Source organism: Corapipo altera, unplaced genomic scaffold (genome assembly GCF_003945725.1).
Source record: "Corapipo altera isolate COAL_440 unplaced genomic scaffold, ASM394572v1 112, whole genome shotgun sequence".
Lineage (NCBI taxonomy): Eukaryota > Metazoa > Chordata > Aves > Passeriformes > Pipridae > Corapipo > Corapipo altera.
In genome coordinates, this window is record NW_020884899.1 from 7,035,215 (window position 1) to 7,053,322 (window position 18,108).

The 18,108-nt window shown below is 43.0% G+C and overlaps 1 protein-coding gene across 3 annotated transcripts in view; it reads right to left on the reverse strand.

Annotated features, from left to right (window-relative positions):
• The window catches only part of LOC113949901 (BEN domain-containing protein 5-like), a 910,469-nt gene that overhangs the window by 362,247 nt on the left and 530,114 nt on the right, over window positions 1–18,108 (reverse strand). Inside the window, exon 1 of one of the 3 annotated variants that reach the window (XM_027649029.1) lies at window positions 4,885–5,180. The exons of 1 other annotated variant lie outside the window; for it this stretch is intronic. In XM_027649029.1, coding sequence (XP_027504830.1) covers window positions 4,885–5,104 — 220 coding nt within the window. In that variant the 5' untranslated portion in view covers window positions 5,105–5,180. Of the gene's footprint in view, window positions 1–4,884; window positions 5,181–18,108 lie in introns of those variants that run through there. One more of the 3 variants, XM_027649028.1, reaches the window with a different exon arrangement.

Consider the following 18,108-nt stretch of genomic DNA (forward strand, 5'->3'; position numbering starts at 1 on the left):
AACTAAAAAGAGTCTGTGAGGAACTACTACCAGTAATGGATGGTTTCCTACAGCCTCCTCCTGGCACTTCTTTACTCAGGGCAACGCTTGGGATCACCCAAGAAGCAGCTGCAGCTGCTTTGACTTTTTCCCTGGTGCCATTTCTCCCCAGATCCCTGTCACACACCACCTGAGCTGCATATCCCGAAAGGGGATAGACCTGGAGCTTCCCAGGAACAGAGTTAGCAAATGCTGGCCCTACCACAATAGTTCAATCAGTCTCCCAATTGCCCTGGGAAAGGAAATGTGGCACATGGAGGGATACACATGGACATGGGATGGAGCATGGATACAGTGGCCACAACTATGACCTGCTCTATGTACTCCAACACCCCAAGATGTTGGAATAATGCAAGGAGGAGAAAATGAACAAGACTACATAAATACCAATAAAAACTTTGACTTAAACGTTACACATCAAGATGACTTCTTGACCTAAAGTTTGTATATTCTTGATATAACCTAAGATCTCATATTGTAAATTTTTCACCTATTCCAGAACTTGAAAAGGATCTTCCCTCCATGAACTATTCATTTATACACTAAGAAGTTGAAGCATTCTCAACCTTACTCAAAACTCAGTCCTAGAATCATTTCATATAATTTTTTTCTAGGAACAGAGATTTTACATCCTTCTGACATACACGGTAACTTACCTCACCATGACCTGCACAGGCTTTTAAAGATTAAAAAAAAAAAATCACCTGACCTATTCTCATAAAAAGTGGAGCAGAACATTTTATAAAGGGGTAAGAAAGGATATGGATGCACACAGGTATTAACATATTTGCTGTTGCAGTTAAGGAATTGCTGTGAGAATCTGATGGAGATACGTTTGCTACGATTGGCTGGGTGGGAAATGTTCAGCAGCTAGAGAGAACAATTATTTACTGCAGTCAGGAAAGAACACCTCCTATTTTGAAGACAGTCATTATTAACTTGTTAACAAATATAGCCTGAAGTAGGGAACTTTTAGAAGTCCCTGAAACTCAATTCATTCCACCTCATATTAATCACTTTGAAAAGAAAGGAAAAGCTCCAGCAGGGTCACCTAAGGATCATGCTCCTGTAAGGTGCATATGTTCATAGACAAAATTCTGCCAGTGACCACACTGGACAAGTGTGGAAAAGTTGCAAATGGCATAAGGATTTCAAGAAGAGGGACCAGAAAAAAACCTGCTTTTGAGCATTCTGAGAGGACAGTAAAGAAGAGAAAGGAGAGGGTGTGGATGATCAGAAAGACAGACTCAAACTCTTCCTGAAAAGCCATCTGCTATTTTTGTATTCTCAACAAGACAGACCAGCTAACATGGCACCTCAAGAAACTGCTATATAGTCCAACTCCAGTCTGCTATGCTCTATTTTCCATTCAAGAGCTAAGAAAAATCATTCCTTTATTATTACATAGCATCAGTTGCTCTTTGTTCAACTTGTTAAGGCACCAAATATTCACTTTAATATGCCTTCAATGGCTGGAAGGTCTAGAACTGTCTTAGTTGGGTTAACCTTTCTGCTCTGAGCCCTAGTCTTTGGCTGACTTTTGAGGAAGTGGAAGGTTCCCAGACCAACCCATGCCAGCAGTGTCTGCAGTTCCCAGCCCCGCACACAGGGACACAAGAGAAGTGCACAGCACCCAGTTTATCTCACCACTACAAACCCCTCACTGCAGTATTCAAAACACACCCCCATTTATCTCTGCAGCATACCAAGTCTGTCACAATCACTCTGTGCTCAGAATACGTCCCAACACACTCCCCTCTTTTATTTTTCTTTTGAAATTTGTGATGCCTTTACAGCAGTGCTCTCTGCTCTGCAGCAACAATATCCCTCAAAACTGTCCAACCATCCAACCTCGCCACAAAGGATCAAAGAATCACTTCTAGACTCTCTCAAATGAGGACAATTGTTTTATGAACTCTTTACACAACCAGTGCCCCAATAAAACTTTTGTATTATGGGCATAACCATGTACTTAGCCCTGTGTGAACTCCTACTTGACAAGGGTAGAAGTTTGAAAAGGATCTAAATTTCTTTAGATATAACAGGAAAGAAAAACTCTTTTCAAAAGTTAAAGACATTAGCACGGGTCTTGTATCTGTGGTCTTTCCCTTCTTCTTCTTCTTTTAAAGTTGCTGGAAAGGAAAAACAAGTAGATCTGTTTCTCAAACTATGATTAACCTCCACTGCATGGACAATGTTTGACCATGAAAATATATATAAATAGCTACAACTCTGCTTACTTGAATAGACTTGGTAAGTGCAAAAAAACTGGTCACCATTCAAATCGTAAAAGAACACTTTGCAGGCTCAAAAAAACATTTTCCCCTCTTATCCTTCTTTGTTGTTTCTTTAATTTAATATCTGTACCATAACTTTGATCCTGAAACCTGTTGCTAATGGGGAATTCTTGGACCACAGCAGAAAATCCTTAAGGTCATTGATGTACTGATTTGTGCAGTTAAGGGTTCTTTCAAAAAAATTCAAAGTCATCTATCTATATTTTAAAAATAAAAGCAACTTTGTACACATTATTTACCTTAAAACTGTGGTAGGCTGGAAACCTTTAAATTAAAAGGTCTATACTACTATGAGAAAAGTTATTTCAGACTTGCAAAATTATCTTTCAACTGCATAAGCAGTTTGTGTAACATCAGACTTGCAATGTTTGCCATAAAAACTTGTCATAATCTGTAAAAATAGAGTTGGTCACTGCAAAGCAAATATTGTGCTGTGATGCCTTCACGCATGACCAACTTTTCTCTCCCAGGTTTTTAACCTAATAATAGGTTAAGCATTACAAAACCAAACATCAATATTAACACTCTGGGGAGGAAGTGACAACTTGAGAAGTAAGTGACCCTTTGTATGCAACTCACGTTGAATTCAACTACGGTGTTTTTACATGGTGCAGGGTGGAAAGAAGCACAGAAGCAAGGATTCATTTGGTGTTCAGGTGAGAAGTGTGCCAAGCACATAAATTACAGATCTAGTCAGAATATATTGAGATGTGACAGCTGTAATAAAGATAGCTGTGTGTTTCCTTGTGTTCCTGGCTCTGCAGGAGAATTTCCTGTAGAAATTAAATCTCTGGGGAGCAATTAGTGCAAATCACTAATACAGGTAACAAGTCTTGCTCTCTGGAGGAAACAGCAGCTATTGGTTTGTTCTGGTTTAAGGGAGATGAAACAAAGAGAAACTACAGCAGAGCACAGGAGAGCACATCTTAGGTACACACAGACTGCCTGGAACAAGGGAATTGGCAAAGGAAATGCACTTTCTGCTGGAAAACTGAGGCAACCTGGTAGGCTCAACATGTGAGCAAACTGTCTATGACTAAATATTTATCTGAAGTACTTTGGTTACGTTGAGATGAACATGAGGAAGTGAAAGGGCACAGCTGCTGCAGTTCCCCAGTGGGAAAGAGGAAGGTGAAGTCCAGTTGGGATGGACTTTGAGAACAGGCCATGCAAAACCCTGGACCCTGAAACCATTGATCTCCATGGATGTGACAGGTAAGCTGCAAGAAATATGTCATATACCACTCCTCCTCTGCTATAGACAGGACAGACAAAACATGGGCTGGCACAGGACAATGAAAAGTTAGCAGGAGAATCCACTCCTCTGGCAGTCTGCCAGAGGACTGCTAGTTCTCCTGAACTCCTGGAGTTGCAAATACTCAGAAAATGGAAAAGCTTTACAGGGAAACAACATTCATGTTTGGCTGCTCCTTGTTCTCTCCAGGTATCTGTTTATGGCCACAACCGGAAACAAGATAATGGTAAAAAGTCACTGGCTGAGTCAGGGACAAAATGAACCACTACCAGGCTGAACTGGTTTAGGAACTGTTATTTTCAAAAACAAAATTAGAAAAATACCAGTTTTCTGTGACTTTAACACAAAGTTACTCTGTTTAGAGATCAGGACCCAGCATTGCCTTCTCAGAACTTGATACTAAACAGAAGAGTTTTTTAAGCCCATTCCATATTTGGGGAAAGAGAGACAACCAGTACTTCTCCCTAAGTGGAAAAGTCAGGATGGGAACCCAATGTCCTCTTTGCTGCCCAGACTGACATTTCAAATGGTCAGTTCTGTCTTTCAACAGCCCATTGGGCAAGTTCCTCACTAACCAGCAATTCGCTACAAACACCACCAAACTTCCTTTCCATGTCAACTCTGACTATGGCAGCGTTTGCTGTGGCTGCAGGGAAACTACACAAAGTCTTCAAGGAAAAAGAGGCATCATCTGGGGACACACATAACAAGAGCACTGTCTCACAGGGGCTGAACTCATCCAAATGGCCAAAATACGGGTTTATTTCTTAATACACGCTTTAACTGCTTCTCCTGGCTTGGAGGCGTTTCTAGGTTAGACATGAAACAAACCAAACGCAGCAAACCCACGCTGGACCAGCGCAGCACCCGCAGCTCTGCCTCCAAATCGTGAAGTCACTTAAAACTAACAAAGCGGACATAAAACAGCACCCCTCTAATCTGGCAGCAGCCGCAAAGGCACACAGATGACTCCGTGCACCATAAACGCGGCGTGGGCAAAAAAACCTAAACTTTATTTTATTTTTTTTTTTTAAATTAAGTTCCCGCCGTCCGCCCGTCCCCCCACCCCCACCCCCCTGCTCCGTGACCCACGGGGGTCGCGGTTGTTTTGGGAACCGCCCCGTGGGGCCCCTCCGGGGGCTGGGACCCCTCCCCGGGCCTGGGGCCGCTCGGAGCTGCCTCCCCCCATCCCCTCACCCCTCCCCGCGTCCCTCCCCCCCCCCTCACGGGCAGGGGCCCGCCTTTGGGCCCCCCCCCCGCCCCCCCCCCCTCGGAGGCCCGTCCCGCCCTCACCTGCCAGCGCCAGGATCTGGGCCTTGTGCAGCAGCAGGCGGTCGCCCCACTCGCCGGGGCTCTCGTCGCCGTCCTCCGCCGCCTCCTCCGGGTTGCGGTACACGGTGTAGACCTTCTGGTTGTCGAAGTCGTGGTGCGAGGTGGGGCTGAAGTCCCTGACGCGGGACACGGGCAGCGCGTAGCACACGTTGTCCTCGAGGAAGCGCACGAACGCGTACATGGTGCGGGGCGGCCGCGCGGCCCCGCGCACTCACCGTATTGTTCCTGCCGCCGCCTCTGCGCTCGGCTGAGCGGGCCTGGCCGGGCCGCGCCGCCCCGCCGGGCCCCGCACACACACACAGCCCGCCCAGGCGCGAGCAATCCAGCGCGGAGCGACGCGATGCGCGGCCGGGCGGGGCGGGCGGGGCGGGAGCGGCCCCGGGAGCGGGAATGGGAACGGCAGCGGCTCCCGGCACCGCCCGAACACCCCCCCCGGGCCGCCCGGCCCCGGCCTGCCCCGGGGCGGCCGCACGCCCCCGCCGCACGGGCTGGCTCCGTCCCAGCGCCCGTCGAGGGCCCGGCGGGGCGCGGCTCAGCCCGCGCTGGGACAGATCCCGGATCCCAGCCCTCGGGATCCTGGCAGGGCGCGGACGCTGTGGGCACGCTGGGTCGAGCTCGGCCCCGGGAAAGACCCCGGGAAGCTCATTTATCCCAAGTTAAAAACTCCCTTCCACAGAAGTAGCTTTTGTTTCAGAGAAATAGGCCTTGTTCCAGAAATCACAGAATGACCCAGGTTGGGAGGAACCTCGAAGATCATACCGTTCCAATCCCCTGCTGTGGGCAGGGACACCTTCCACCAGACCAGGTTGCTCCAAGCCCCATCCAACCTGGTCTTGGACACTCCCAGGGATGGGGCATCCACAAATTCCTTGGGCAAACTGTGCCAGGGCCTGTGCCAGGGCCTCGCTACCCTCAAAGGAAAGAATTTTTTCCTACTATCTAAACCTAGCCTCTTTCAATTTGACCCCATTTCCCCTTGTCCTGTCACTAGATGCTCTTGTAAAGAGTGTTGCCCCATCTCTCCTGTGTGCTCCCTTTAGGTCCTGGAAGGCTGCAATTTGGTCACCCCGAAGCTGCCTCTTTTCCAGGCTGAACAATCCCAATTCTCCCAGCCTTTCCTCATAGGAGAGGTGCTCCATCCCTCTGATCAACTTAGTGGCCTCCTCTGGATGAGAAATAGGCCTTTTCCCAGCTCTGAGGGGGTGACACACAAGGAGGTTTGCTCCAAGGGCCTGGGCAGAGCCAGGGAATGCAGGGAGAAGGGGCAGGGGGTACCCTTGTGAGGAGACCAGATCCTTCTTGGCTAAACAACACAACACAGGACCCCACACTCATCTGCCACTTAGCAACAGAACCAGAAAGTCAGTTTTCACCTGAAGGTCCTCATGGTAACACAGAACCACCTGCGCTCAATCACACCGTCCTGTGGCAAGTGCTGGAAGAGCACAAAGCTTCCCCAACCTCCCCCAGAACAGCACAGGGAGCTCAGAAATGCTGTGCAGGTGTGTCAGAACAAGGGTTGGACACCCTGCCATCTTTAGCACGAATTCCCAAACTTTTGGAGACACTTAGATACCGAGTATGGATGTTTTGAGATTCCTGTGTGAAAAAAAGAGTAATGTGGCAACATTGCTGATGGCAAACTCACACCTGTGTTTCTAGTCCTGAGATCTGTTTTACCCAGCCAGTCTTAGGAACAGGACAATAATATGTGGCGAATAAAGGTTAAAAAAATAAATAAATCACAGAATGAGAGAAAGAGAGGGGCATCACCAGTTTTGTGTTTGCAAAACACCAACACGAAATGAAACCAAAATGGATCATCTTTTCTGGTTTGCGTATCACTAAGCATTTGCAGGACGGTATGTACCCGTTGCATTGAGTTTAACCACAGTGAACTTATTTTTCCGTGTTATCTTTTATAGAGTTCCTTGTACATGGGGACAGACCACAAGCTGGAAAACGTGAAGTTCAGTTTTGACTGAGCACTGGCACAGGCTGCTCCGACAGCTTGTGGAGATAACTCAAAAGCCTCTGGATGTGGTCCTGGGCAACCCCTTGAAAAGGGTCCGGATAAGATGAGCTCTTGAGGCCCCTTCCAACCTCAGCCACTCTATGAAAGTGCCAGAAACTTTCAGTTGTGCCCTGCAGAAGTAGAAGTCTGTCTGTCTGAAGCACCACATGAAACTCCAAAGAATCCATACAGGTGTAGTTGAGCCCGGTGTAAGTGTTTCAGCAACAAGCTGTAAACTTCCCATACAATAATGGCAGCTTTATTATTTTAGCAATTACAGAGTTTTGCAAATACTTCAGTTTAAGATTGGGGATTTAAATGGCAGTACTTTATGTTAACAATAAAGTATCGCCAGACTGGTACGTAATTACAGGCAAATATAAGTCTGCTACAAAGTATGGATGACAAATGTATTCTAGTAGCAAGGCTGCGAGGGAAATGAAATTCCAGCAAGGATTGCATTGCTGATCAAATAGTAACAGCTGCTGTAGTGCTGCTACCTCGTGTTACAACGGGGTACAGGGAGCTGCAGGAAGACAAGGGGACAGGCTGATTGCTGGAATTACTCCATAGACACTGTTAAAATTATGTGAAGGACGATTTTGCCCTACAAAGTTAAGTGGCCAGTGGGGGATTGGGTACACTGACTCCTACCGGGATTGTATGCCCTCCACATCTGAATTCCATTAGTGACATGCAAGACTGCTGTCGAGGGAAAGGACCTCAGGAAAATGGTGAGACTGGAAATAACAGGAGAAGCACGGAGAAGGTTGTCTTGGAAGGGGAGAGATCTCTTCAGATACTGAGGAGGCCTGGGTAATTTGTCCCAATGAAAGAAAACTGAAAGACTTCATGTGACAGTAACTAGCATCTTAGTGAGGGGGGTTGGTTGTTTGTTTGTAGGTTTTTTTTGGAGGGCGGAAGGAACACTCTCAACTGGTATTTGCAACATTTTACCTTTGAAGGTTTAGTTACAGCAAAGGCTGTAAAGATCTTTGTATGAGAGCAAAAAAATAAACGGTCTCAAATCCTCCAGACAGGCTGTTTCACAGTTCTCCACTGAAGGACGTTTTTGGGAACAGATAAGGGTCGGGATGATAAATGCATGTTTACTCTTGGTCCCCAGCACACACGTTGAGCCAGAAGGCATTATAATGCTAAAGAATTAATAATGACCCAATACATTTCTCTTCTGCCTACAAGGAACAGTGTTAATTTCTGGCTTTAAAATCTATAAATAATCTGCACTGGTTAGCTGTGAAGCTGAGGAAAAATCCATTAAAGCACCGAATGAAACACAAGTCTTGTCACTCCTGTCTTTTGGACCTTTCTCATTTCTACTAATGGTTTGCCAGCTGCTTTAACACTGAGGTGAGCTTGAAGTTTAAAGGTGTAGAGCCATTTTAAAGGTGTAGATTTTAAAGCTCCTTGTTAAGGGAATTACTGGAATGCCATCAAATTTAAATCCTCTGGCAAGTCCAGCCTTTTAGAAACAACACAGAGAAGAACTGAGAAGTAAATTGTCTTACTTTCAAAGTGCAAATGAAGCCTCAGCTTAAAAAGTAACACTGTCACTCTGAGAGTCGAGAAACCACAAAGCACAGTCCCAGCCCTTGTGGGACTCCTGAGTGGCTGTTTCTTGGAACACTACCTAGATTTTGATGGTGATATTTTTCTTGAAAAGTAAAGAAGGTGTTCAATCAAAAGCTGATGCCTGCAGTTTTGATGTGCACTCCGTGTTTGCGCTTGGAGATACAAAATGAAAAGCCGATAGTTCCAATAAAAGCTATGCAGGTGCTAAATCTCTTTCACAGCAAAACATTAAAATTAGGCTCATCATTCACATTACTTCCATGTTTAATGCCAAACTCTCAAAGGACACCATATTGATTTTAAATCTGCTAATGAAGAAATTCCCATTTTCTTTTACCATTCAAGTGGAGGTGCTTCACTACTACCTGACTACTCAGCAGTAACCATACACTGGACCAGGAATCCCTACACACTGAATATGTCGAATACATAGAAAACTGTTGTTTTGTTGTGAATTTGTTTATCCTTCAAGTATTGCATTTCTTACACAATTGTTTTCCAGGTCAAATATACCCTGCAGGAAGACACATTCACAATTTTTTTAGGTAATGCTGTATTTTAACAATGAATTTAAAGTCATGCAGCTTAAGGAAGAACTCAACTAACAGTGCACAAGAACTAAAGACTGTTCAAAGGTTTATCTATGTACAGGCATATGATCTACTCACAGTCTGATTAATTTTTACCAAGAATATGATCAATAGGGTGATCAGAACATACCTCCATTCCATGGTTCTCATTTTTTATCTTATGATAAAGTGCAAGATAAAGTCATTCCCACGTATAAATGAATCTTCCTCTGAACAAAGTCATGTACAGCTTGTAGGTGTTTTGAGAGAGAGGGTGGTTGGAAGGAGGGAATCTACTATCCAGACAGCAGGGTAAGCATTCAAGAGGGTTATTCCCCTTTATATTTTAAAATGAATTTTAACTCTCAAGAAACTGTTGCCACAATGTGCTTTCAGTGTCACAGTGATTACATATAAAAAATTTAAACAAACAAAGAAAAAGAGGCCCAGTTCCTGTGTGATCCTAGAAGATGGATGAGAAAATATTTTTGTCCATATATAATCTCCGAAGCACTCCATTACCAAGAGAATAGTATGGGAACCCAGATTGCATAGATAAATTCTTAAGATTTAATCTTTTGAAATCTATGGCCTTAAACCATCCTCGGAAGAGAAAGAGCATCACTGCAAAGCTATTTAGTCCCAATTCCTGAGAGTGATCTAACTTTTCTTGGGACTGAAGATAGTACTCAATCATCCTTTACAGTAGACTCCCACATCCTAACAGAATATTCTTTCAAAGAAATGAAACCTAAGGAATACTTTATGGGTCCATTCACACAGGAGGCACTTATTTCCCAGCTGGTATATTCTGTAGCATGAAAAGGTAACGATTAAGCCAAAGTGACCACAGGAGAAGGCACTTTTTTCACTGTTAATGACTGGCTGGAGAAACTGAGGACCAAAGAAAAAGCCAGACAGTCATTAACTGCTGAAAATTCCTGACCTGAAGGTCATTATTACTATTATAAAATTGGAAAATGAAAAAGTAATTATTTTCTTTGGGTTTTTATATCTATTAAAAAGATAAAATTCCAGTGTCTGTTGCTGTGGATACTGGTCTGTAAGATACTTATCTTCCCCATTCTGGCAGGCTGTGCAATGGATAGATCTGGGACTGGCAACCCTTCAAGAACGTGTGCCAGACTGTATTTTCCTTTTCCAAATTACAGGTTAAATGTGCCCACAGAAAGTCAACAGGAACCAGGAGACGCTGCCAGTCGGCTCTGTCTTGCCTCGGTGTGAGCAGCAGTTCTCCCCACCCTCCCCAGTCCTGTGCTCAGCGGGAGCCAGGAGCTGGGTTGTCTGGGAGCTGCAAATGACTCTCAAATTGTTGAGAGTTTCAAGCTCTTACCCTGATGTTTACCATTCAAAATCTTGCTAAATACCATCTCCTGTACTCAGGCAGTGTGCTGTTTTCCATGCTGTAAACTTATTGCCTGAGAGGAAAGTGGGAGAGACATTTTCTTTGAGCTGACTTGTGCATGCACTCGCCTGTAAAACATGTCCTTTAGGTGCTGCTGCCACCAGCTTGAACACAAGATTGCTGTTGCAGCCCAAATGATTGTTATCCCTGCTACCATCCACTGATGGCTTCAGCCTATGTATTTTCACTCCAACTGGGAATTTTATTTGGGATTTTCCCCTCTCCTTTTTTAAACCAGACTTTCCCCTGGCTTTTGACAGATTTTACTAATATGACTCTAAAAGTAGCTTTACATGCATAGATTTTGCACCACTGCAAGAATTCGATTCCTTCTGTACTTTAGATGGAAGAGTGACTTTCATTTGGCAAAGACTAAAGTCTTTTTGTAACCTTTGGGCTTCAGTGTAAAATATCATTACTAGACACTGCCTATGGTTATGTTATGGTTTAGACAGAGCTTCTGAGTAAGACGGTATTAATGACCCTTTTTCATAATATTTCCACTTTGGTTTTCTATTTTCACATCTGTATAGAACTGTTCTGTCTTGAACTGGCATTTATGTCTCATTCTGACAGGAAAAATGATCCTGCAGCTCTTTTCTGCAGAGACCTATTCTGCTTGAGAGGTTCACACAAGTAATATGGGAAAGGAGGTCAGCTACTAAAAATGCAGGACCGCATTTTTTCCAGAAAGGTACCTCCACATAGTCCCACTTTCTTTTAGAAATCTGATTTTAGCAAGAGACAGGACAGGCTCTAGAGATGATTCTTGCTGTTTTGGAAGGTCCTTGACAATCAGCAGCAGCAGGAATAGGGCTGTGCGAGGGCAGAGTCAAAACTGCTTAAATAGATGTTTTCACAACGCAGTGCTTTTTAATTCATACTCTTGTCATACTCCTTCTAATCCCTTTCAAGGCTGGTCATATTTCAGAATAAAGTGAGTTTTTAGAAAACGTTCCCAGGAATTAGTGCTCACATCTCACTTCTTCAGAAGGTAGAGTTTTCTACTTCTAATGAAAGTCACAATCAGAGATGGACCAGCTGCTCTTCTGAAGAACGTCAACTAATGTGAGCACGTAAAATCCTGTTGTGGAAGGTGAAAGGGAGATAACAGAGCAGGAATAATCCTCAGAATATTTCAGCAAAGTGCCTTCCTCAGCTGTGACTTGTTAATAATCATGTTTAAATTAAAAGAACAGAAAATGAATGCTGAAACTGCTGGCAAGTGAAAGTGCAAGTGCTCACTGATCTGAAGACCTTCACTGTGCTCTGTGAGCCTCCCCACTCTAACTGGGACCAGACACCATTCATGAGTTACAAATGAAGCTGCACCTGGTCTGTGCTAGTAGTTGAATTAAAAACAAACAAGCAAACAAAAACAACGTACAAAAAGCAAATGTTAACTGGAAGAAGTTTCTGTCACCCAGCTCCCAAAAATCCATAGCAGGGGATAACTGTCACAGACCCCTCCAAGAATTCCTCTAGTTCTTCAAAGCAGAGGAACTCCCTTCATCTCACACAGCATAGATGACCGCCATTCATCTTTGTCCCACTTACGAGGAAGGTGTTCCCTCAAAATAGAAAATGGCATAGGAAACTGGTAATCCAAGAGGTGTTTGAAACCTCAAGGGGCTTCATGCTTTGCTGGTTTTTTCCACAAAAGCCTGAGCAACATCTATTGTGCAATAATATTTAACATTCAGGGGAATCAGGATCTTTTTTTAAAGTGTGATCAGAAAGAAGGGCCCATCCTAGGCTGTCACAGAATTTCTCATAACAAAGAAAGCTTTGTTTCATAAAGAAATACCTTGTACTGGAATACCCTAGGGAAACTAGAAGATTTTTGGTTTTTTCTAAACAAAGACGGGAATGTTTGAGTTCGAGGTTCCCTTTAAGTACTCTTCTAACATGAATATGTTTAAGGATGCTCCATCAAGTTCATGCATGAAATGTCATCCAGCCGTCAGTACATTTCTATGCAAATGCAACTGTGAAAGCTAATAACTGAAATCTGCATTTTTTTCACATTTCCAGCATATTATACAACTTCTCATTCTTTCCTGTTTCGTAGCTCACATTAGCCTCTTGTATCAATAAAATAAAGCTCAGGTTATATTGCCTCCTGCTTAAATTCTCTACAAACATCAAAGCTGGACATTTGAATAAGCAATTTAATGTATACATTTTTATTCAGTTCAGTATACTGATTTTCTCCTGGTAGGAATAAGAGTTCTGCAAGATGACTGCAGAGAAACACACCATTCAAAATGTGAATTGGAATATTCTTGCAATGCTTTGCAGTGAAGATGGTGTGATATTAAGATTAGATCCTGCATATAATCAGATTTTGATGCTTGTACACACAGTCTGGTATTTCTTTTCCTTTACAAGGTTTATATGCAAAAACACAGCAATCCAATATTTTGAACATACACCGTCTGCAGATACTACACAGTCCAAACTGATGAAAAAATAATGTCAAGGAAAATAAGAAACTGTCTGGGGCACTGCAGCATGTAGACTTTGCTAAATTCATCAGAACTTGTTTTACTATTCCGAGGACAGAAAATATTGCAAAACCAGTCTTTCCAGAACAGCGAGAGCAAACAGGGCTTGTGTCCATCCCTATATTAAATCTTGGAGTAAAGATCAACTCTTTGGGAGCTGGAAACATTTCTATAATCTTTCAAATTCTCTGATATAATACATACAGAATTTCTTCCAAATGGCCTATATTTTCCAAATTCCCTCTACATACCAGTATATATAAGGGGTAATAAAATGCAAAAGATAAGATAGGTGGGGAGGCAACGGGGATTATATTACAAGCAAAAGGTGGCACTACTGAGAATATATCACAGTATTTAGTGAACATAAATATAACGCATACCTTCAGTTTTTATCCAAAATATCCAAGACAGAAAAAAAAAAAAACAGAGCAAAGGCAGTTTGAATTTTGTTTAAGGGCTAAAACAGAGGCAGCACAGTGCAGTAGCTCAAGATTCTGCTTCAAATAGTTAACTGATTGGGAGGTAAGCTAATAATGGTTTAGATAAACTTTCACTTACGAAAAGTGATGAATTGACACATTTCTTAACAAGTAATGGCAGTTCACTAGATATCTTTATCTGCCCTGCCTCTGACCTGGAGACACTATCTAGACCCATAGAATCATGGAGTCATTTAGGTTGCAAAAGACCTTTAAGATCATCAACCGTTAACCCAGCACTGCCAATCCCGCCACTAAACCATGTTCCCAGGTGTCACATCTACATGTCTTTTAAATACCTCCAGGGATGGTGACTCCACCACTGCCCTTGGCAGCCTGTTCCAATGCTTGACAACCCTTTCAGGGAAGAAACTTTTCTTAATATCCAATCTAAACCTCCCCTGGTGCAGCTTGAGGATGTTTCCTCTTGTCCTATTGCTTGTTACCTGGGAGAAGAAACCAACCCCTACCTGGCTACGGCCTCCTTTCAGGAGTTTTAGTGATTGATAAAGTCTGCCCTGAGTCTTCTTTTCTCCAGGCTAAACACCCCCAGCTCCCTCAGCCTCTCCTCATCACACTTGTGCTCCAGACCCTTCACCAGCTCTGTTGCCCTTCTCTGGCCACGCTCCAGCACCTCAGTGTCTTCCTTGTCGTGAGGGGCCCAAAACTGGATTCGAGGTGTGGCCTCACCAGTGCTGAGAACAGGGGGACAATCCCTGCCCTGGTCCTGCTGGCCACACAATTTCTCACACAGGCCAGGATGCCATTGGCCTTCTTGCCCACCTGGGCACACACTGGCTTGTGTTCAGACACTGCCAACCAGCACCTCCAGGGCCTTTCCCACTGGGCAGCTTTCCAGCCACTCTGCCCCCAGCCTGCAGGGGGTTGTTATGACCCAAGTGTGTGACCCAGCACTTTGCTTTGTTGAACCTCATCCACTTGGCCTCAACCCATTGATCCAGCCTGCCCAGATCCCTCTGCAGAGCCTTCCTGCCCTCCAGCAGATCAACATTCCTGCCTGACTTGGTGTCATCTGCAAACTGACTGAGAGTGCCCTCGATCCCTTTGTCCAGATTGTTGATAAAGATATTGAAAAGGACTGGCCCCAGTATTGAGTCCTGGGGGACATCACTGATGACAGGCTACCAGCTGGATTTAACTCCATTCACCACCACTCTCTGGGCCTGGCCATAAGCCAGTTTTTACCCAGCAAAGAGTGCACCCATCCAAGCATGAGCAGCCAGTTTCTCCAGGAGAATACTCTACAGTGAAAGGCATAATCAATCTCCAAGGGAAAGACAGTTTTTAATTCCGTAGTGTGATTACTAACAAGGACACCAATTATAATTTAACCAAAGGGGGAGAGCGTTAATTTCATTATTCTAAGGCTTTTACATATACTTTTGTGATCAGCTCCTTCCCACAGAGGCTTTTCACTGATTTTACACACCATGCATGACACCAATATTTTGATTTTTCATGCTCTCTCCAAAACCCACTGAAATAATTCTTAACAACTCGCACAGGTTTTGTTGATTGGGGTTTTTTTGGCTCTGTTAATCAAAAGAACAAGGACAGTAGCCATTCTTGCTCACACATCATGTAGTAAAATGGACTCCAAGAGAGGTTGGACCTATAAAGGACTCCAGTGGGCCTCAAATATCTATATGCAGCTTCACAATCCAAGAAATCCCACAGAGTTATTGCTTACCCTGCAGGGCTGTCTCAGAACAAGATCTCAGAGACCATCTGTGCTCAGTGTGGAAGCTGCCAAAACCCCATCCACAGAAACTGTGGAGCACAGAGCATTGTAACTCCCATCCTCCTCTGGAGCAAAGACTGAAAGAGGATACCTCCATCTTCTTACTTAAACAGCCTGAAAGCCTCACCTCTGGTGAGAATATATATTCTCACCTCTGGGAGGTATATATAAAGCTCCTTTCAAAACATAAGCCAAGAGAGATTTCTTTCAAAATCAACCAACAAGACCAGGAGGACACCTCACTGATGTCTCCCATTTTTCATTGATAAGCTCCTCACTGATAAGACCCATTGATAAGACCCTTGCCTGGCAAGTGAGACGCCTGGCTTTGGTTCCCCCATCTGGTTGAAGGAGTTCAGCCCTCCCACTCTGCATCTCCAGTTGTATTAATCCCTTTCTGCATCTAAACATACATCATTTCTTCTAGTCAAGACCCTCAGGAAAGGAATGCATGTGTCTCCCACTCTCCCACTAATGCATGGTGCTCCACTTGAGTTCTTACTGATCCCATGCGGAGGTAAAGGCACAGCAAGTAACCAAGCTGCTGCAGGGTAATGTATTTCTTCCACTGAGAGCAAACTACTTGGAGTTTCCTTCACAGAGTCATGGAATCATAGAATGGTTTAGGTTGGAAGGGACCTTAAAGATTAACTAGAATGACTTCCCTCGACCTGCTGGCCACGCTGCTTTGGATGCAGCCCAGGATACGATTGGCTTTCTGGGCTGTGGGCACACATTGCCAGATCATGTTGAGCTTCTCATTAACCAACACTCTCAAGTCCTTCTCCTCGGGGCAGCTCTTAATCCATTCTCCACTCAGCTTGTATTTGTGCCTTGGATTTCCCCAATCCATGTGTAAGACCTTATTTTAAGAGCACATACATTAGAGCAGTCACTGTAAATCAGCTAATTTGCAGGACACTTTTTATTCCTCAGTAATTTCTTTAGGGGTCTGTATTCTAGGGAGAAAAGTACTGCTGAAGTGGGAAGTAAAAAATGTAAGTAGCAATTAGTCTTACTCTTAAATACTTAAATAGCTCCAAGGTTATGTTTTTTCTGAAAAATGTTCTCAGTGAGCGTATTTGGTGCTCTTACAGCACATTATATGTTTTAGCTTCTTCAGGGTTTTGGAGTTTTTTTACACCTTCAGATTTTAAGACAATTGGAAGTGAAAAAAAATGTTTACATATGAATGTCTCACTTTTATTGTTTTGCATTTTGGGGTTTATTTGACTGTGGTCCTTGCTGAAATAGCAAGATCAGTATAAACTCCATGCTTAGGAAGACTAAGAAGAAAATTAGAATTTCCTCTGTCTTAAAATTTCATCTAAAACAGCAGCTATGTCTGTGGGATGCTATTTAATTAACATCAGTGGAAGACTGTCAGTAATCAGTATTGCTGAGTGGTTTATTTACTTGGAAAAGAACCATGGGTTTCAGTACCTAACTTTCATCTTTTAAGTTTGGAAGTTTTGGTACTAGAGATTTAATTTGCCAAGTTATCTCTAAGCAATTAAAATGTATTCTATCATTTAACCTTTGGATGATGTATAAATATGCATAGACACTCCTACAAGGCAATTTGTCTGCCAATCTGGAAAATGCTAACGGTGTAGTCAATAAGTCAACAGTCTGCAATGTTAAATTATGAAATCAGAAAGAAGCACAGTTCTCATTCAAGCCAGATATAAAGATCATAAGGATTTCCAATTTTCTGTGTGGGACAGTAAATTTCAAAGATGACTCTATTCTGCCCCAATAATCACGGTCTGCACAGCATGTTCAGGTATTGTTGGAGAGATTAAAACCACAAAAACAGAGCAGAACAGCTCAGCATCAGATAATCACAAGCAATTCTGTGTCAGCAACAGACAGCTGGAGACATATGCCAACAATATTACAAAAGTGGTAAAATGGAGATTTCGTGACAGCAAGGACGTGGGTTTCATACATTAAGCTAAAACTCAACCCAAAACATAGAAATTGTTGTTCACAAGTAAGAGCTCTCTGGCACAGTGTTCAGAAAGCCTGCCATTTAGCATAAAAAAAATATGTAAAGCAAATTTAAGCAGAAGAAAGTATTTGTTTCTCTCTTTAATATTTTGCATGGTGATCACCTATTTGATTTCAGTGTTATTATAATGGACAAAAGGATCAGAATGTTTGTTATGTACCAGTTATGTACCAAGCTAATGATTTCTGAGAACTTTTTGTGAAAAAGCTAGGTTAGATGGATTTTTATCTACAAATATTTGTTTAAAGATTTTTACTTCCAAATACAGTTGAAAAGAAAATGAACAATGCTGTTTTGTTTCAGCTGACATATCTTGAGTTATACTGCTGTTCCCTTTCCCTTGAGTTTCAAGTGTCCCTGTACTTCCCTGATACTCATTCCCATCTATCCCTGCTTTTGTCTTTCACTTTTTTAAATTAAACATCTAGGGCTAAGAAGTAAGTCTAAGAAAAAAGGATGAAAAAATCCTATTATATTTATTGCTGTGAAGCAGAAGAGAGAACAGGGAAAATACTTAAACTTGTGAAGCAAAAAATAATCTACCTTTCCAGTGCTTTCTCTCAGTGCCTCCCTTATAGACACATAAAACCCTTTTATTTCTTCTCTTTTTTTTTTTTTGTAGTTGACTGTGTAAAATCAAGATAAAAAAAAATTAAACCCAAAGTTTCCTATTTTCACAAACAGTTCTCAGAAAACCCTTTGTATGTTGAATTTCTTATAAAAAAGGAAAATGGCTTGAAAATATTCACGAGGAAGTAAAAAGTGTTCTGATGAGTTCACTTCCCTCGCGCACGAACAGCAGGTTCAAAGTTTTTATA